The sequence below is a fragment of the Erithacus rubecula genome (assembly GCF_903797595.1).
Source record: "Erithacus rubecula genome assembly, chromosome: 20".
Taxonomy (NCBI): domain Eukaryota; kingdom Metazoa; phylum Chordata; class Aves; order Passeriformes; family Muscicapidae; genus Erithacus; species Erithacus rubecula.
In genome coordinates this window covers 1947203-1967644 of record NC_136672.1, presented here as the reverse complement: position 1 = coordinate 1967644, position 20442 = coordinate 1947203, and the positions used below count along the sequence as shown (strand labels likewise).

The window sequence follows — 20442 nt, the reverse complement described above, 5'->3', positions numbered from 1 at the left end:
AAATTCAATACTTGATAAAATTATGCAATGAAAAATTCATTGCAAGTTGCAGAACATGTCTAGGAAGCTGGGTAAATCAGCCCATGGGAACTTCTGCTGGCAGGAGAGCAGAGCTGGGATGGATGTGTTGGTAGCACAGTGCTGGGCTGGTGTGAATTGCTGACATAGCCTTGCTCAGTGGTTTGATCTCTTTGATGAACCTCAAGCTGTTTTTATGGAAATCCTCAACTGTGCTGCCATTCCTCAGCACATCTCTCCCTGCTGTCAGTCCTGGTCTGTAGGAAAAGTGTCCTGTGTGCCATGTGAATATATAGTGGTGGTGGTGGCATCAATCAGTGTCTCTCACTGGTGTAGCTGCAGCTTGGATAAAGAGCTGGCTGCCCCTGCAGTGAGCAGATGTGATGAACCTTCAGCATTTGCATCACAGAGTGGTGGGTGTTGGCAGGGGCCTCTGAGGTCACCTTTTCCAGCCCCATGATCAAATGGGGCCACTTTACCAGGATTGTGTCCAAATAGCTTTTGAATCTCTCCAGGGATAGTGTCTCCACAGTCTCCTGAGACAACCTGTGCCAGTAATGAATCCCCCTGACAAAAGGTGTTTCCTCATGTTCAGAGGGAGCCTCCTGGGTGTCAGGTTGTGCCCTGCTCCTGTTGCTGGCTCCATCCCCTGTGCAGCTTCCTCTCAGGTTGATGAGAATCCCCTGAACCTTCTCCAGGCTGAGCAGTCCTGCTTTATCTGCCTTTGCCATGGGGAGGATGCTCCTGTTCCTCAGTCTTCTTAGCTGCCCTTGGCTGGAGTCTCTCTTGTGCTGGGGAGCCCAGCACTGGTCACAGCACTCCAGGTGTGGCCTCACCATTGCTGCATTGAGGGGAAGGATCATCTCCCTCCACCTGCTGGTGATGCTCTGCCTCATGCTGTGATCCTTCAGCCCAGCAGAGATGCATTGTTGGCTCATGTTCAGCTTGATGTCCAGCTGGACCCACAGGTCTTTTCCTGGTGAGCTGCACTCCAGATGAGTGACATCTTTGTGACACCTGCTCCCTTGTCAATGGGAATTCTCTGCATTGAGAAGATGAAATGCCTCTCTTGGTTATGAAGTGCATTTTGTGTCTGTCCTGGACAGAATATTTTGAATTAAATGCACAGGGTGTTCCTGGACATTTTTTGGAATGTCTACAAGATGTGCCTTAGCATCTAGTAATCTAATACCCAGTCAAGACTAAAATACATTCTTTGGAAGAATAGCTCCAACAGGAAGAGAAAATTTAAGTGCTTCTTGTGTCATTTTATGATCAGAAATCAACCTGACCTAAGAGGCAGAATTTGAAGTGAAACTTTCATTAGGGTGGTTTTGTCCTCACAGTTCACAATGGAGTAGACTTGCCCATGTAAATCAGCACTTCTTGGTATTTGTTCAGGAAGACAGCTGAGTCCCCATTGCCCAGCCAGTCTTCCTTTTTCTTCCTGTTAAAATTCACCAGTTTTCCAGCCAGGTAAGGCTTCCCAAGTCCCAGGAAGAGTTAACCTGTGCAGTTTTGAATGTTGCCACCAGCCCTAAGGATGCTGCATAGTAGAAAAGGTCTGTTATCTTTTTCCATTGATCTTGCTGACATGAATTCATGTAGGTCAGGTAGGTTGTTATATTACCAGATCAATAAATGTCTTCACTCAGGAGTTCTGTATGGCATCTACTTCAGGAGACCAGTAAACCAGGTCTCTCCTTGAGTGCTTTTGATCATGCTTAAAAATCACCATTGGATAGAAATTGATGGTTCTTACTAGAGGTTTCAGTATCATACCAACCTGTAATGCAGAGTACATGTGAAGCCTTTATTATGATAATGGTTCTGCTCAAGTGTTGTTCATCTGGTTTGTTTTGCTGTCCCATCATCAGCTGTTGTAACCTGGGCAGTGGAAGCCACTCAGTACTGGTGCAATTGGACATAAATACAAGGCTGCAGGTGATCAGTGGTATTCTGGAACCAGTCCTCTGAAACTGGAACCAGTTTCTGGAACCAGGCTCTCTAGAACCAGCCTGTCCCCCACAGTCTCAGTACAATAGCCCAGGAATATAGCCCTGTCCCAATTTTTTTATAAATCTGATTAAAACAAAAGCAGTTTTTTAATTATTCTGTGGCCAGTAGAACCAGTCCATGAGAGAGAGGCTGCTCTCACTGCAGGTGGCTCTGCTGGGCTTCCAGTCCCACTTGATTTATGCCCCTGGAGCCACACTGCTTGCCCTGAGCCACTCTCCATCACATGCAAGTGCTTCATCTTTGCCTTTGCCTTTGTTGCTAGTATAGAAAAGAGGAATTTTCTACATGTATTATCCAATTTCATTTCTGTAGTTTAAATCTAAGCAGTTCCTTAGCCAAATTCCTCCATAGCCAGCCTGTGGTCTGTAACAGCTCAGGTTCACCCTTTTCCAGGTCTCCTGAAGTGTGCTGGTCATGCCCTCATCTTGCTGTGCTACTCTGGCCTCTTTCCTGCTACTGTGTCTGTCACAGCACTTTCTCCATCTTCTGCTTTTTTTGGGTGCAATGAGAGTTTGCTGGGCTCAGGTTTGTAGCAGCCCTTGAGTGGATGACATCAGCTCCTGTTCTGCCTTGAGCTGATGTGAAAAGCCTGATCCAAATGAGCAGCATAAACTGGAGCTGTAAACCAAAGTCTTCTTCCCCAGCCAGACAGCCCTTCCTAGGACAGCAGCTCCCCTCTTCTGGGTGTTCCCCTGCAGATTTCTGGAGAGAAAAACAGTGTCTGAGGCCTGGATTCATCTGGGTTCAGGCATCTGAACTGTAATGTCACATGGGAACTGGGCAGGTAAATGCTTCCACTGTGAATTTTCATTGCTAAAACTAATCAAGCTGAATTCCATCCTTTCTATCAAATGCATGTTGCTGTTAATATATTTCATAGGATTCAGTGGATGTCTGTATGCTCTCTGCATTTGTGTTTCTCATTTTTATCTCAACAGTAACACACATTCTTTTCTTTTTCCAGGGTGACTGTTGGATCTGTATGGAGCTCATGTCTACCTCGTTTGATAAGTTTTACAAATATGTATATAGTGTATTAGATGATGTTATTCCAGAAGAAATCTTAGGCAAAATCACTTTAGCTGTGAGTATTTTGTTAAACCTTTTTGTTGAAGATAATTGAAAAGTTCAGATCCTTGTTCAGATCACCCTCCATGTGAAAAGCTGGTTGGTCTGTGGAGCAGAATTGCTGCTGCTGTTTGCATCACACTGGGAATGGTTCTTCAGGGTGCTCATGACTTTTCCACAGTATGTTGCTTGGTGTAAATGGAGGTCCTGGATTCAGTAATCAGTTCACAGACACCCCAGGACCATCTTCCTGCTCTGTCTGCCTGAATGTGAGCACCAGCAGCACAGGCACCAGCCCAGACCAGAGAAGCTTCTGGCAGTCTTGTGCAAAGGCTCCCAAAAGCACTGGAGAACCTGGCTGATGTTTTCAGGATATAACCTGAAAGTTCTGGCCTGATGAAAAGTCAGGTAATTGAAGCAGTTGTGACCTGCTGAAAAAAATACAGCACAGGGCTTGAAATAAGTAATTGCTCAGGATAATTAGCATCAGAGATTGTTCTGGCTCCACCTTTTGCTCCCCTCTCCCAGAGTGGGATCCTTGCAGGTCACAGGGGATGTGTGTTCACTTAAGCCCATACCCTCTCTTATATCACCTTCTTTTATTATGTGACATATTACAGCATTGATATCTCAATGTATTAAATGCTTTTTATTTTACCCCTGTTCTTGGAGTTCCAAAAATTTGATGATCACAGGACTCTTGCGACATCAGCTTATTTTTCATCTATTTTTCTTTCCTAGACTGTGAAAGCACTAAACCACTTAAAAGAAAACTTGAAAATCATTCACAGAGGTGAGTTCTTTGTGTCTTTTTTTAAGTTCATGTATTTTCTTCTTGTCTGTTAAAATAATTGCAAGAATTGCTAGCAGCATTTGGTTCACTCAGAGTGTAAGCACAGTGGCTGTACCTCCCTGAGTATGAGTGCAGGTTTTGAACAAGTATCCCAGTGCCTGTTCTGTTGCCCCTTCAGCCTGTGCTTTTTCCATGTAAGTGTGATTTCAGGGTGGTTGGCATCTGCTTCTGCCTTTGGGCACATGGCATCTGTGTGGGGCTGCCTCCATCCCCTGGTGCTCCATGCAGGATCCAGGGCCAAGGGTGACGGGGCAGCACTGCCGGCCTCCATCCTCTGCAGCTGCTCTGCTTGAAATTGACACCTCCAGCCGTGACTTACTGGCTTAAATTTCTTTCCCCTGCAGACATCAAACCTTCCAATATTCTTCTGGACAGAAATGGAAATATTAAACTCTGTGACTTTGGCATTAGTGGCCAGCTCGTGGACTCCATTGCCAAAACGCGGGATGCAGGGTGCCGGCCGTACATGGCGGTGAGTGGCGTGAGCCTGGGCTCTGTGGGATCCACCCTCCCTCTTAGCAGTGCTTCCTGTGGGACCAGCACCCCTTTCCTGGGTGAAACTGAGCTCTGCATCCAGCTCTGCTGTGGCACTGTCATCCAGGCTGTGGCAAAGTGACCAGATTGCTGGTTTTTTGCTGGGTGACTCTGCTGCTGCCAGGTGCTGGAGTGGAGAGGAGCTCTGTGCCTTCCAGCAGCTCCATTGCAAAACACAGGGAAGCAGGGCTGTCAGAGTGAGGACTTGTCTTGGTCTGCAAGAAATCCATTTGCTCTGGTAAGATTATGTCACAGGAGTTATTGCAGAGCAGAATTACAGTGATTTTTGTAAACCACTTTAATTCCAAAGTGTGCCAGAATTTCATTCCAGGAGAATGTGATTCTGGAGAGCAGCACTAGCAGAGCAGCTGTGTGGAAATTGCTGGGGCTGAGTTGTGGCTCCTGGGAGTCTGTCATGCTTCTTTGCTGCCCTCCCCCTCCCAGAGAGAAAAGCTGTAGTGGTGATTTTGGAAGCTGAAACACTTCAGTGCTTCAGGGTGCTTTGAAAATGCATCTCTGTTCTCATGTGAGCTGAGGGTACCTTGTGCAGGGAGCTGTGTGCCTGCTGCTGTTCATATAACTTTAATTTTAGTGCCTGCCTTTATTAATTAAGTTTTTTTCATATATTTATGGCTCTGTATTCTGAAAAATACTGTTCTCTGAACTTATCTACCACCAAGTAGAAAAAAGGAAAATACCTCTCTTTTAAGGTATGGTTCCCATCTGGCCTAGGCCATGGCTTTCAGATGGCTTTTCTTTGCCTTTGTCCAAGGCAAAACCTGTCTGCCCTGACTCTGATCTTTCTTTGAGCCATGGGTAAGTGGTTAGCTCTGCTCAGGCTCTTGGTGTAGTTATGCCATGACAGTTCCTGAGATGTCTGTAAATAGCTGCAGTGCTCCCTTTCCCCTGGGATGTTGGTAGGTGAGTGCTTCTGCAGCCCTTTGGTTTTCCTTTATCCTGTTTGTTGTCTTTCTGCATGCACTCTGTGATTTGTGCAGCTCCATTGGCAGACTTGGGTGAACTTTTAAGTGAGCAAAAGTGTTGGAGTTCAGTTTGTGTTTTTCAGAGCCTTGGCAGGGCACAGGGTTTGTGGGGCAGCCAGCAGCTGGCAAGTGGTGTGGGAGATGATTGGCCTCTTCCTTGCTGCTCTGCAGCCTCAGTGTCTCCTTTCCAAGTACATGAGCATTTCCACGTACCAGGAGCCTGGGAAGTGGGGAGATGTCCCCAGTGGGCAGGCACTTCTGCCAGCTCTTTCTCCAAGCTAGCAGGGGCTGATGTCTGAAAGGATGCTGTGGTCAAACTGGATATACCTGGGAAAGAGTCAGGCTGCCACACTCCTCTCAAATGGAAAATAGTATTATTTAGTGTAAAACAGGCCAAGAGTAGTAGCTCTGTTCAGCCAGGGATGCTCTGCTTGGGGCTGCTGGATCCTTCTCCCTGTTGATGGTGTCTCATTTTACAAGTCCCACCAACCCAATGGCATTTGCCCCCTGAAGGAGCCTGGTCCCCACAGAGCTGTTGGTAACAATGGCACTGGATGTCAGCCAGTCTGGCTGTGTGCTCTGAGGAGGCAGCAGGAGCCATGTCCAGCTGCCAAGCAAGTGCTGTGTGCTGGAACCAAAATTGTCTGAGCTGTCACACAAGTGGCACCTCAGCCTTGGAGCTGTGGTACCGAGAGGTTGTTTTGCTTTTGGCTTTCAGTTCCCCTGCAATTGTTACAGTGAGCAAAGGCCTGTAAGTGCTGGTACCTCGTGTTCTCTGGAGGAAAGGCAGGCAGGACTGAGTTCCCAGGCAGCTGCTGTTCCCTGGAGCAGCCTGGGCTGTTGTGAGCCCTCCTCACCTGTGCCCTGTGCTGGTGCCAGTGCTGGGGTTTGCCCCAGGTGAGGTTCCACAGCCTTCACCCTGCAGGGGCTGCTCCTGGCCAGCCCTGCATCCTCCCTGGGTGCTGCTGCCTGGAGTCCCTGCCCTGCCTCTGGCTGTGTGGATACTGCTGGGACTGGGCTCTGTGTGCCATGCTGGAGCTGGTGGCCTTTGTGCCATTACTGGTTTTTGCCTTCTGAATGCCCCAGTGAACCCCAAGCCTGTGTCAGAGAGCAAGGATGAGACTGGAACTGCTTGGTTTAGGCAAGGGTGGAGGGGCAGACCCAGCCATTGTGAATGTGGATGTCCTGACCTCCAGGAGTGGAGTGTGATGGTGCCACCTCCATCCTTGGTCTGCCAGGTCCTTTTCCCAGGTCAGCTTGGAGCCTCTGGCTGCAAACTGTGGCTTCTCACTTCTCCCTGGGGAAGGTGAGCAGTTGCTGCTGGCACTGCTGTCAGGGCCAGCTGGATGTCTCATTGTTCAGGTGGTTCAGGCAGAGATCAGGCTGTGTATGGCTGGGTTTGTATTGCTGGGACTGGAAGAGAGGGAAGATCTGTGGTGCCCACTGCTCATTTTTCAGTCAAGATGCTGGTACTCAGGTGGACTCTGGACTGGAGAAGCCCCATGGCAGCCTGTACCCTTCTCTGATGCATCCATAGTCTGTCCCTTCACCCCATCAGCACATCCAGAGATGGGTCTCCACCTCAACCATTTCCTTTCCTGCTTGCATCAGAAGGACACCTGGCCTAAGCCAGGCTTTGTCTGCAGCCCTTGCTCCAGGTCCCCAGAGTGTGACATGGTGACTCTTCCTTCGTTGGTGTTAATTGCTCCCATGTGATCTACATGGAAAATTCTCAGCATTCTTCCTGCTCTGTATTTAGATGGGATTTATTTTGGTCCATCCTGCTTTCCCTTTAACTGTGCCACCATGGTCTAGGGCCAAATCCCCATGGCTGTGTTCAGTCACAGGAGCAGGGGGTGCCTGAGACACCCAGCTCTGTCTGACCAGTGCCACCAGGCCAATGTCCCTTTGAGCAGTTTGAACCTGCCCAGAGCAGCTGCTCCCCTTCTTCTGCAGTCCCCTCCTTCATCTGCAGCCTGGCCACTGCTCTGCTGTGGCACATCCCTGTGCATCTGTGGTGTGGGGTCACAGCACTGGCCAGGCCAGCATCCCCATGATTTGATGTGTTCTCAGCTGGTGGCAGCTTCCAGACATCATGGTGTGTGTCCCCAGTAGAGTTCAGGGCTGGGCCACCTGCTGCTGCACTTTTCAGCTGCATCTGCCATGAAATTGTATTAAAATGTAGCTTAGAAAGCAACCAGGGTTTTCAGAGTATTTACCACATAATTTAGAATTTATTGCAATGCAGGTATCTTTATTATTGTTGTAGTCAAAAGTGAGTGAGAGCCTGTTTCTTTTGACATGTTAATTATTATATTTTTAACTGAAGAAGGCAGACTGAGGTTTCTCATGAAGATGACATGCAAGGCATAAAGATGTTTTTTGCTGGCTCAGCTCTCTGGATAACTTGCTCTTAGGTGTGAATCACCCATGTCTGGCTCAATATTGCTTTCTATGAAAAGTGTTTTGGATGTCTTAAAGCCTTGTAACATCCTAGTTTCCTTCAAGGGATGACTAAAACCTTGTTGAGAGGAGTTTTTCTTAAAGCACTTTGGTTTTGATAGTTTCTTAGTAGCTGTTTGGGAAAGAGAGTTCTGGTAGATGCTGCTAAGCCTTGCTCCCCAGGGTGATGGATGAGATGTTGATTCCAGTTCCCAGCCTTGGGAACAACTTGGCTGTGAAAACAGAGAAAAGTGAGACTTTGTGTTAAAGATTCCAAAGCTGGACAAAACTAATTAAGTCAGTCAGTCACAATTACTCAAAGTGTGCAAAAGAAAAAAACCCCGAATCATTGTACTGTGATACGTTGCCATTTGTTTTACACTTCACCTCCATAAAATCAGTGTTTGAGGCGATTCCTTGAGCTGTTTCTCTGCTGGGGTTGGATGGCTGCCCTGGCCACAGGTTTGCCTCTGGAGCTGTGGCAGGCTCAGGGTGCTGTCCAGGTTTGCAGGAGCTGCTGGCTGTCGTGCATGGCACACACAGAGTGTGACTGTCCTTGTGCTGTTGCAGCCGGAGCGGATAGACCCCAGCGCGTCCCGGCAGGGCTACGACGTGCGCTCGGACGTCTGGAGCTTGGGGATCACGCTGGTGAGTGAGGGGCTCTGCCTGACACTGGGGGGACCAGCACAGCCCAGCTGGGTGCTGTGGGTGAAGTGGGCACCTCCTGCCTCAGAACAGCCTGGGTGCTTTCCACGTAAATGCTTCTGAGCCCTGCGGCTGCGCGAGCAGGGAAGGTGTTGGTTGCAAATGAATTTTGTGCTCAGAGTCTGAGTGAGGGTGCTGAGTGTGGTGGTGCAGGGCAGAGCACACAGCCTGTGTGAATAAGCCTCTGCCAGCCCTGGCAGCTGCTGTACTTTGGCTGCACACAGATTTTGGTTAATCCTGGATTCTGGGATTCTGATTCCTCACTGGTTTAACCACAGCACTTCTAGCTGCACACATTGATACTGTGGGAAGGTCTTACTTTCTCCAGGTTGTGAAGCAGAAGAGAAAGCAGAACCAATTAAATATGAACCAGTGGCTTCTGCTTTCACCACTGATGTTAAAAAAATATCCTGCAAGGAATAGGGAGTTGGATTCAGGGATCCTTATGGGTCCTCTCCAACTTGAGATATAATGTGATTATGTAATAACACAATCCATTTTACTAGTGGTTGTTAGGATGCTTGGGAAGGGACTGCAGGATTTTACTGTCCTACACTGGTTTGTTCTATAGTCAATAGAGGAGCAGACATGGCCAGCACGTGAGTATGGCCTGGTCAGAGTAAATCTGGCCATGCCCCTCACACAGGCAGCAGAACTTCCTGCTGGGTGAAACCTTCCCTTTAGAATCCTGTATGATTCCCTTAGAATCATACAGGGAATAGGATGAAGTTCATCTCAATCTTCCTTCTGGAGGGTTCAAGGTTGCTGCAGATGTTTTTTTTCCCTGACTGACCTTCCCTGATGCTCACCTGCCTGGTGCTGTTGCTGTCTCCCTGCAGTACGAGCTGGCCACGGGGCGATTCCCCTACCCCAAGTGGAACAGTGTGTTTGACCAGTTGACACAGGTAGTGAAAGGAGACCCACCACAGCTGAGTAACTCAGAGGAAAGGGAGTTTTCCCCAAGTTTCATCAACTTCGTCAACTTGTGGTAAGTGTGGCTGCTGAAAGCACTCGGGCTTGGCTCGTTTTGTTGGCTGGTGTTTGGCAAGAGTCATGTGTCCAGCACTTCCTGGCTTCTTTTCACATTCCTGCACCAGCATGAGGGTGAGGACCTCTCATATTTTAGTGGTTTGGAAGTGATGGGTTGGAACTGAAGGGCAGATCTTGGAAACTACTCTTCAGGAAAGGAATTAGGAGAAAACCTCAAAGAGGCTGTGCTAGAGAGAAGAGACATGGTAAGGAGGGAAGTTTCCATGGCAGGAAGTTTGTGTCAGACACAGCCCCAGCTGCTCCCTGCACAGCTGGAATGGCAGCAAGGGAGGGAAAGAAGTTGCTCCTGTGGTCACTCACAGTGCAAGGATGGGTTTTCCAGAAAACCAAAGCAGGTGAGTCCCACTGTGACTGCATCATGTCCTGTAAAAGTTTGTATTTGATGTCTGTAACATTTTCCCTGATCCCACATTCTCCTAATTATCTTTGTGCTTTCTTCAGCCTTACAAAGGACGAGTCCAAAAGGCCAAAGTACAAAGAGCTTCTGGTGAGTTCTCAGTGCTGCATCTTTCAGTGCCTCCAACACACAGCTCACACGGGGCTAGGCTCAGGCAGACGTGAGGTGTGAGGGAGCAGAGCCCTGGAGTCAGGCAGCTGCAGAGCCTGTCTGTGGGGGAGTGCTGAAGGAGAGAGGACAGCAATGCTTTTGGCTTGGATCAGTCACATGTGGCAACTGTGACTGGCCTAGAACATCCCTGCTGTTATATCCCAACTGCTCTGATCTGCTCTGGCCAGTGCTGCCTGCTGGGCAGAGCAGAGAGAGCTCAGGAGAGCAGAGCTTGGGTTTGACCTCTGCAAGCCACTCCCTGTCACTCCTGTCACTCTCCCCACTGTGACAGTGCTGATGGTGAAACCTCTCCTGCAAGTATTTCAGTAAATGCCAGTGCTACAGAGATCCTGCAGCCTCAGTGCCCCCTGCCTGTCAGCTCCTGGCACTCTGGAGTCCTGTCCTGCCTCAGTAACCTCCCACCTCCATTAACCACCTCCCACGTTAAAGACATGGATTCCCAGTGTGGAAAAGCCATGGAGCAGGCTGTGTCCTACAGCCACCACAAAGCCTATTCTTGCACCAGACAAATTCACCTACTCAGTTTTTATCTGAGGGGTACATGCCAGGAGGGTGACCATAACTTTGTTGCTTTTTGTCTGCTTCCAGAAACATCCCTTCATCCTGATGTATGAGGAACGCACAGTGGATGTTGCATGCTATGTTTGTAAAATTCTGGATCAAATGCCAGCAACTCCCAGCTCTCCAATGTACGTGGATTGATACTGCTGCTACATCAAACTCTAGAAAAAGGGCTGAGAGAAAACAAGCTGTAAAGAATTTTCATCACATATTGCAGTGTTTTTAATGCTCGCCCAGACACCATGTGCAATAATATTGGTGTTATTTCCATCCTGTCTGTATACTGTTGTCACATATAAAGTGCATCCCTGTAATACCTGATCACACAGTGTTAGTGTTGGTCACAGCGAGACCTCATCTTGCTCTTTTGTGGACATATTCATGAAATGTGGAAATAAGTACATTTATTTGTTGACTGTGATTGGATAGCACCTAAAATTCATTTCTAGACTCAAAACTTGGAGACTCCTCAGCAGCTACTGGAAAGATTTTTCTCTCAAACTCTTCCGATTGTTGTTTCAAGTAATAATAAAAAGCAAACAAACAAAATTTAGGCGTTGTCTGTCTGAACGTTAAGAGACTTTGCCTGGAGGGAGAAGAACTTGCTTAACCAACGAGATGCTTTGCCTTCTGGAGCTGGAAAGGCAAAGGAGAATTTTATTCTTCACAAAGTGCAATAGATTTACTGCTATGAAATTCTGTTGCTTTACAGTCGCAGTGTACTTTCTGGGGACAGTGTGCTCAGCTGAACTTGTTAAAGAGAGATCATGTTAAATATAGTGAATATGTCTTTACCAAAAATATGTTGCGTTGAAAGAGGCTAACATTAAACTATTGAGATGGGACATAATGTATTCTTCCTCCTTTTACCAAGCCAGCCACTCTTCACTCTTAACTAGGTGTCCTGTAAATTGTTACCTGGTAAGATAAGACCTTTGACCTGAAGAATTATTAAACTACTTGATTGAATTTAACCTGCTTGTTGACCTGGTTTATAGTGCACAGTGCTCACCACCCACTGGCTTTGCTTTGCCTTCACCCAGTGCCATCCACAGAGGCTGCAGCTGCTTGAATGGGCCACCAGCTGGTGGCTGTGAGTCCTGACCAGTGTTTCTCATGTTCCTGCTGTCCCCAGCCCTGCTGCTTGTGCCTGTGGCCCATCCCAGCCCTCCCACCCCTGTCCCTGAGCTCCTGAGTCCCAGTCCCAACCTGAGCTCTTCCTCCTTGCCACTGCAGGCAGGATGGAGGGGTGGCTCTGGCTGCCAGGGGCTCTGTGCCCATCACACCCTGCTGAGCTTGCTGGAGACACTTCACCACCACCTGCAGATGAACCTCCTCTGTGACCTCCATAGCTCCTGGTGCTGCACCCAGAGCAAACCTCTGAGATTGTTGGGTGCAGAAGGAGATGAGGTGGAGATGAAGGAGCATCTAACTGCTCTCAGCTGGCCCAGCAAGGCCAGGCAAGCTGTTGTCTTCTAAGTGAAACAACACATCAGCCTTTTCTGTTTGTTTAATTGATGTATTTTTCAAAGGTTAATTTTTCCCAAAAAAATTGCCCCCCCCCCCTTCCCCCCAATACTGCAGTTTTCAGGTGTTAAGTAGCACATCAGGGATAAAATGGAGGCTGCAGGGTCTCTGCTTACCCTTTGGAGCTGATTCAGGTTTTGGTAGGACTTAGCAGTGCTAGAGCAGCCTCCCAGCAGAGCACAGTGGGACACAGTGGGAATGGAAACACCATGGTGCTGGCAGGATCCCCATGTCCAGCCACAGGCACCTGTGCAGAGCTCTGCAGAGCAAGCAGCACAGCCCAGCTGGGCAGGAGAGCTGGGCCATCCCTGGGACACAGCTGTGGAGGTGACACATCCTGGTGCTCCTGCTGGCACTGAGCCTGTGGGATCCCTTAGTCCTGCCCTTCCTGCAGTGTGCTCCTCTTGGGCTGCTCCTCAGGCAGGGCAGTCCCCAGACAGCCAAGGCAGAGGTTTCTGCAGTACCTGCTCCTTCTGGCAGCTCTGGTGCATCCTGCATAAACATCAGTCAGACCCGTGCACGTCTGAAGCAGTCGTTCTGTCCCCACCCCCAGAGTGTTCCCAGGCAGATCCCGTGGAGCTGTCATTGCTCTCCAGCCCCTGGGATGGCACTGCAGCTGCTCCAGGTCCCCAGGGGTGCTGGCAGTAGGGGCTGAAGAGACCCAGAGCCAGGAAGGGCAGCCACAGGTGGGGCTTTGCCCCTCCAAAAGCCTGACTCACTTCTCCTGGGGACAAAAACCTGTCAGAGGGCCAGCCCTGAGATGGAACCTCCCAGAACACACAGGACTGCCTTGCTGGGCCCTGTGGGGATGGCTGGGTCTGTGCTCTGGTGCCATCCCATCTCCACTCAGGACCAGTTTGCTGGGACAGGAAATGCAAAGCTTTGAGCTGCCAGTGACAGGAGTGGGGTGCTGCTGCCTGGGTGGCTGTACAGGGCAGGTTTAGCCTATTCAACATTATAAATTATTAAGGGTGCACCATTTATTGCAATGTATCTATTAAAAAAAAAAAAAAAAAAAAAAAAAAAGAGGTGTATAGTGTTCAGAATCTGTGAAAATAGTGTAAGAACTGTACATTGTGAATTCTGGTTATTTTTTTTCTTGTACCATAGAAAAAATGTATAAAAATATCAAAAAGCTGATGTGCAGGGATGTTGCCTTATTGTCTGTAAAATGAAGCTCAGGAACATAACTGCTTCAAAGAGCTTCCGAATATTTTATCTGGTATCCTGGTTTGACTTCCTCCTCTATTTAAGCTATTATACATGGATCAGAGTGTTTATGTAATAGTTCTATCCTTTTGCCTGCAGGTCAGTTGTAATAAAACTAAGATGCGACTGTGACCTTGTTATTTTCATTTTGTAAGGTCAGACATGAACAGAAGGTTCACTAAGAGCTGCCTTCCAGGCCTGTCCTCCAGGTGGAAGAGGAAAGCAAGCTTCAAATCTGCTTGTGCCGAATGAAAGGTGTAGAGAGCTCTGGATGTGTTTTCTCTCTCTGGAGGACTGCTGTGTGTTCTGGTGCCTCTCAGGTGAGCACTGTTTGCAGCACAGGGAGGTTCTGGTGGCTCAGGACACCTTGTCCCACCCTCCAGGGTAAGGGCAGCTGCAGCTCCCAGCTTTGATGGGTGCTTTAGTTTTGCAAGAGCAGCCAAGGTGTGCAGAACCCAGATGGTCTCAGAGTAAGTGCTGCTGCCTGGTGCTGGGATGTCTCTTCTGCCTGGGAGCCGTGGAGGGCTTGGAATCTGCCCAGCCAAGTGGGCAGAACTGGGCCCCAGCAGCACCACTGGCAAAGAGTGTTGGGGCAGAGGTCCTGGTCATGAGTGCCTGTCCTGCTCCAGTGGGCTGGATGAGACAGTCCAGGAGTGCCCAGCCCAGAGAGGAGAGCCAGAGCATCCTGCAGGGATGGCTGGTCATGGTAGACCTCAGGATCAGGAGTAGCTGGGAATGGGGGCATCACCTGACAGCAGCTCCTGCAGGGTCTCACCCTTGGAGAGTGACAGCTGGGTCGAGAGAAGGGAAGGCAGGGAAGACAAAGGGAGCTGAGGAAGGTCTTGTTGTGCAGAGATGCTCAGTGTGAAAGGTTCACGTAGCTCAAGTTGTCTTGATTTGCCTAAATTCTGTGTTCCCACCACAAGCCTTTTTCTGGAGTTTTTTGTTGCTAACACAATGCTTTGATGATTTTTGGTTCACCTGCTATCCTCACTCTTCAGTCAGAATCCATTCTCTCACTGGGTGAAGGAAGAAGACAAAACTTGAACACACACCAGGGATGGTCCTTCTGTCCCTGGGAAGGAAAGAATGTATGGACATTTCAGTCCCTCTCAACTGCTCCTTGTTGGACTCATGCTCCATTCTCCCTCTGGACTCTTTCCTGCACTTCACTGCCCTCACCAAGGATCCTGCTGTCACTGTGTCACTGCTGAGGCAGCACAGAAAAAGTCTGACCTGGTCCCAGATGCTGCTGGTGTCTCCAACAGGATCCATTCCTGCTCAGAGCCACTGCTACTTCTCCTGACAGCCCTTGGATAATTCCAACTCTCCTTGCTTGAGTGATGTGTGATGGCTTTCTCTGCCCTGGGCTGGGAATTTTCCTCTGGGGACCAGAGCCAGGTGTGCAGGGCTCAGCTCTGGCTCTCCCTCTGTCCCAGCACACAGGCTCAGAGATGCCCTGGTTTCCATGCTCAGTGCCAAGGCTCTGCTTGCATCAGCCTCCGGAGCACTTGGAGCCTCTGGCCACTGGCTGTGCTTTGTGGCCTAGACTGGCACCTCACACCAATTCCTCACACCTTTGTGCCCACTGGCATGGCCAAGGTGCTTCTTAGATCTTCAACAAGCATCCTACAGCATCCAGAAAATCCCACTGTGCTCTGTTGTGGTTATTATGGGAACTCCTCAAACCCATCCCTGCCTGGACCCAAGCAGGTGGAATGCAGATGTGCCCATTGCCTGTTCTCTCAGGAGCACTTTGAGTTGCATGGGCAGTATTTCCATGAATATTCTGGCATGGCTTCCCCTGGCCTTCATCCCAGCCCTGTCTCTCCTTTGGGGGGCAGGTGAGTATTAATGAAGGGCTCAGGCCTGTGTTACTGGGGGTGTTACTGTGCCCTGTGCTTGGCACTGTTGGGCACCTCCAGGGCTGGGGCAGCTCTGGGACACTCAGGACAGGAAGGACATGGAGGGGCTGGAGCGTGTGCAGGGCAGGGAACAGAGCTGGGAAGGGTCTGGAGCAGCTGAGGGAGCTGGAAAGGGGCTCAGCCTGGAGAAAAGGAGGCTCAGGGGGAACTTGTGGCTCTGCACAGCTCCCTGACAGGAGGGGACAGCCAGGGGGGTCGGGCTCTGGGAACAGGGACAGGGACAGGAGGAGAGGGAACAGCCTCAGGCTGGGCAGGGGAGGCTCAGGGTGGGCAGCAGCAGGAATTTCCCCATGGAAAGGGAGGGCAGGAACTGTAAATGCCCAGGGAGGGTTGGAGTGTCCATCCCTGGGAGGGTCCAAGGAATTCCTGGATTGGCACTCAGAGCTCTGGGCTGGGGACAAGGTGAGAATCAGTGATTCCATGATTCTGTTAACACATATGTGCTGCATTTTAAAACAAACTCCATTTTCCCTTCAATTCCTGATACAAACCACACATGACCATTGCTTTGAGCATGGTCAGGAAAGGTGGAGTGACTGCTCTGAGGAACAAGAGCAGGAAAGAGCCTTTGTATTTTTCCTCTATGTTTCCAGCTGTGTACAAACTCCCTCTCCTGGAGACACACGGCACTTTCTGTGGAAATAGAAGAGCAGGGCAGTCTGTGGGCTTTGTCTTGGCATAAATCCCAATACCTCCCATCAAGAGAATGTGGCATGTCCAGAAGTGAAGCCCTGCTCAGCTGAGCAGAAGAGCTGGGTGCAGGGGGGGTCACCCTGCTGGGGCAGCTGTGCCAACAGCCCCAGAAGCACACACAGGCTTGAGAAGGGTTTGGTGTGTGGGGGAAGGCAGCTCCTCACAATGACATTTGCTGGCATGCAGGACTGTGTGTGGTAAAGCCTGTGGTACCTGTGGGGGTGTCCATGCTGTGCCTATGGGAGGGAAACTGCCTGAACCATGGTCTGTCCTCACCTGGGAGCTGTGGGGAGCTGCTGGGGGTGTCTCAGTGACTGTGGTGGGGGAAGCACTGGATGGTGAATTGAGACAGGCAGCTCACATTTTAAAAAGCTTGCTAAAGGCATGAAAAATGTTAATTTGACTCTCAGAACATTTATTGTTTGCTTGTTTTGTATTACCTCTGTTTTTTCAGGCAGGAAGATTGAGTGGGACATCACTGGGATCCTTCAGCTTGGTGTTGAGAGAAAAGAAAATTCCAGAACCCTCAATTCTTTGGGATAGATTGTGTGGGAAAATCACCTGCACATGGAAGACTGAGTGAGGACTGACTCACAGCAAGGGGAGGGGAGGGGTCCCAGTGGCACTCTCTGCTTTCCCAGGAGGCTGCTCCAGTCTGGGGGCGCAGTTTGGCTGGGCCCAGGCAGAGCTGGGCTGAGCTCTTCTCCATGCAGCAGAAAATCTGCTGCTGGTGTCCTTTGTGGCCTGGAAGGAGACTCAGGATCCCTCTGATCCCTCCCTGTGCCCACTGCAGGACCCTGGTCTGGATTCAGCCTCCCCAGCAGGCAGATGGTGCTCCAGTCCATGGTTATTCCTGAAATGATCCTGGCTGAGACTTGTCTCATTCTCTGAGTAACCATGACCTGGCTCAGCTCAGTTTATCACAGCACCCTGGCTGCAGGGTGAGGGTTAGACATTAAAAGATGTTCATAGCAACTGGTTATTTGTTCATCTACCTCTTTTCAGATTTACTTGAGCCGTGTCTCAGGACCATTTCACCTTTAGCCCCCCTGGGCAGTCCCTCCTTGCACACAGGTGGGCAAATAGCTGGGAATGTTTTCTAATCAAAGAAAGATGTGACAAATCTGGAGGCAGACACTCAGGGCTGCTCTGGAGAAGGATCCAAGGTCCCCCAGAGAGGTCCCAGCCTGCTGTGCCTGTGGGCATGGGAGGTTTGGCTGGGGCAGAGCTCTGCCTGTGCCCAGCACCCTGCAGCCACCAGCCCAGTGCTGACAAAAACACCCAGGGCTTGGGCAGGGGGCAGCTCTGCCTTACAGGGGGACCCAGGGAGAGGGGTCTGCAGGACAACAAAGCAAAGCCAGAGCCAACAGAAGAAAAAGACAGGAGACTCTGGCTGGTGGGTTCAGAAATCCCCCAGGAGAAACTGCTGCCATGAATGAAATTTATCTGGCCTTGAAGGGCTGTCCCAGGGCATAGAGCTGGTACCAGGTGCTGGCAGCTGGGATAGCTGTGGCTGTCCCAGTGGTGAAGTCAAACAGCAAACATGAGCAGACAGAGTGGCAAGACAAGGGTTTTAATAATGAAGGTGTTGCTGGTAACATAGGTAAGGAAATGTGCTTGCTTACCGGTTTGAAGCTGACAGCATCCCTTTAAATAAGGAAATACATTTGCTGAGAGGAGAAAGTTACCTGGAAAACTCTGTACAAGGCCACAGTGGAGCAGCTAACACTACTCTGGTTCAAGTGCTCTGAATATTCTCCACGGACTGGCTTCAAAAAAATCTCTCACTTAGAAAAAGAAATTATTTTAAAAAAATGCAACCTGTGATTGTCTATCCTAGCAGTGCCCTGTGACATTTGTACAATAGAAAAGTGGTGCTTTAAATAGTGACTTGAAAGCTAGTGCCACGTGCTTTATACAGCATGCAACAACGCCGGGGACTGGGGACACTGCCCGGGCTGCGGAGCCGCCTCCCGCAGCTCCAGCACCCCGGGAAGCGGCACGGAGCCGCGGCCGGGCTGGAGCTCCTCCCAGCAGCCTCATCTCCGTGTGCTGTCCTTCCAGTAACACAAATATTAAATACACTCAGTCTGCAAATAGTTTAACAATCTTTGTCAGCAACAATATTTACTTTGGCAAAACCAGAGTTGCAATGAACAGACGTGTCCATCACACAGTCTGCAGCAAGTTCTTTGGTGGAAGCCAAGAAGTGAAGCAAAGGCTCCTTCTTGCTAGAGCCTGAGGAAGAATATTGCACAGAGACTCATAGGAGAAATGCTGGTGATTCCAAACGGGAGCATCACTGCGGGAGAGCTTCCTTCTCTGCGGGCTCCGGGAGAACGGGCTCCTCCAGGCTCGGTGATTCACAGCTGTTCTCCGTAGCCTTGCTCTGGGCTGAGGGAGCAGTGACGCTGGATAAACTCGGGGAGGAGGGGAAGGCTGCTGGGGGTGGGGGAGGGACGGGCAGAAGGCTGGAGGGGGATGGCAGAGGAGCAGGCACTCGCACAGAGCCTCAGGCACAGAGCGCTCGCTCAGCTCTGCCGGTCACGGGGGCCCTGCCCGGCTCCCCCCGGGTCATGCAAGGGCTGCAGATCACCCTGACCTGCCTGTGCACGAACAGCCCCTCCGCAGCCTGGCTGGTCCTTTCACACGACTTGCTCCTACCTCGGCCAAAACACATCACCCATCTCTCCGTGTGCAGCGGGGACACGGCAGCCCCGCTGGGATGCCGCACCCCCGCCATTCCTGCACCTGAACATCTGCCTCCATTGTCCAGAGCTCTCTGTCCAAGGTCACAGGCTGCAGCCTGACTCCGTTCAGAATGCAGCCAGCACGGCTCCTGGGCCTTCAGCCCCTCAGCACATGCCAAGGTGCCACCATGAACACAGTGATCTCCATCAGCTCTGCAGGGATGGGGCACTGCAGCTTCGGGCAGGAGGGAAGCAAGAGCCGGACTGTCCAGAGAAGAGTGCTTGGCACCTGCTGGGCACAGCCCCCTGCTCCTCACCCTGGCATGGGCACGGCCAGGATGAGCCCAACAGGTCTGTCTGAAGGACTGGATGAGGAGAGGAGAGGAGAGGAGAGGAGAGGAGAGGAGAGGAGAGGAGAGGAGAGGAGAGGAGAGGAGAGGAGAGGAGAGGAGAGGAGAGGAGAGGAGAGGAGAGGAGAGGAGAGGAGAGGAGAGGAGAGGAGAGGAGAGGAGAGGAGAGGAGAGGAGAGGAGAGGAGAGGAGAGGAGAGGAGAGGAGAGGAGGAGGAGAGGATAGCTTCCCTCTCCATGATTTCCTGTTGCCACCCAGGTGAGGTCACCTCACCACACAGTCTTGTCATGAGCTGCTCCAGTTCTCACGAGAGTGACTGCTAAAACTTTGGGGGAGGCGGGGGGGGGGGGGGGGGGGGGGAAGATGAAAGAAAGAAAATGGAAGTTCTTGTCAATCAAAGGAAATGTTGCTTCAGGCACTGGTGTCCTCTGTGGGGTTGTGTCAATGGAGGAAAACCAAAGTACCAGAGTTGTGCTGTCAATTTTCAGTGATTGGAAATTCAAACAAGTTTATACGCTGGGAAAATGACTCCAGTTTCCCCTGGATGAGGCACGTTAGCCCTGCATGTTCTCTGGCACGACAGGAACGCTGTGCTGCCTGCTGCAGGCTCACAGCACCCTGCCCAGCACGTCCCTTCACCACTGCTGCAGGTGCAGGTCCATGCTGGTGTTCAGGTTGAGGTCGGCAACATCCAGGAAATCGATGTTGAAGATGCTGGGGCCCGCGGGGGTCAGCGAGCTGAAGCCGGTGGCCGAGCTGGGGGGGGTGAGGTCCAGCCACTCCATTGTTTCCCACGGAGACTCAGTGAAACTCATTTGTAAACCGGAGCCTTCGGCAGGGGAAGGGGACAGCTGGGTTTCCATGGGCGACAGGGGAGTCTGTAAAATCTCCTGGGAGTTGAGCAGTTCATCCGCGGCTTTGCCGGAGAAGCCCTCCATCATCCCTTCGAAGTGGGGCTCCTCTCCGCCCATCTTCAGCAGGGCCATCTCGCTGACCCTGCCCAGGGGGCTGTGCGCATTGAGCAGCACCTCCAGCTGCGCCTCGCTGCTGCCCGGGCAGTGCTCGAAGGGCACCGGCTCGAACGGGGCGGAGCCCTTGGCCACAGCGGCACCCGAGCTCCCTGCCGACACCATGATCTGAGGCACTTTCTGCAGGCACGACCGATCTTCCTTGGCATTGGCCGGGATTTCTGGCAACAAAAGAGAGAGATTTGAGGTGCTGTGGCGGTGCCACCAGCGCCGGGCACG

The 20442-nt window shown here is 50.7% G+C and overlaps 2 protein-coding genes across 12 annotated transcripts in view; one reads left to right on the top strand and one right to left on the bottom strand.

Moving 5' to 3' along the window:
* The window catches only part of MAP2K4 (mitogen-activated protein kinase kinase 4), a 66402-nt gene extending 54627 nt beyond the window's left edge, over positions 1 to 11775 (top strand). For both annotated transcript variants that reach the window (XM_079323165.1, XM_079323166.1), the window contains 7 exons: positions 3002 to 3121; positions 3847 to 3898; positions 4303 to 4430; positions 8488 to 8565; positions 9462 to 9610; positions 10114 to 10159; positions 10829 to 11775. In XM_079323165.1, the coding sequence (XP_079179291.1) occupies positions 3002 to 3121; positions 3847 to 3898; positions 4303 to 4430; positions 8488 to 8565; positions 9462 to 9610; positions 10114 to 10159; positions 10829 to 10942 (687 nt within the window). In that variant the 3' untranslated portion in view covers positions 10943 to 11775. The remainder of the gene's footprint in view (positions 1 to 3001; positions 3122 to 3846; positions 3899 to 4302; positions 4431 to 8487; positions 8566 to 9461; positions 9611 to 10113; positions 10160 to 10828) is intronic.
* A 5932-nt stretch (positions 11776 to 17707) lies between these two features.
* Positions 17708 to 20442, bottom strand: part of MYOCD (myocardin) — a 227703-nt gene continuing 224968 nt past the window's right edge. For 7 of the 10 annotated variants that reach the window (XM_079323137.1, XM_079323143.1, XM_079323146.1 and 4 more), the window contains one exon: positions 17708 to 20384. In XM_079323137.1, coding sequence (XP_079179263.1) covers positions 19831 to 20384 — 554 coding nt within the window. In that variant the 3' untranslated portion in view covers positions 17708 to 19830. The remainder of the gene's footprint in view (positions 20385 to 20442) is intronic. The other 3 variants (XM_079323139.1, XM_079323142.1, XM_079323141.1) reach the window with 2 other exon arrangements.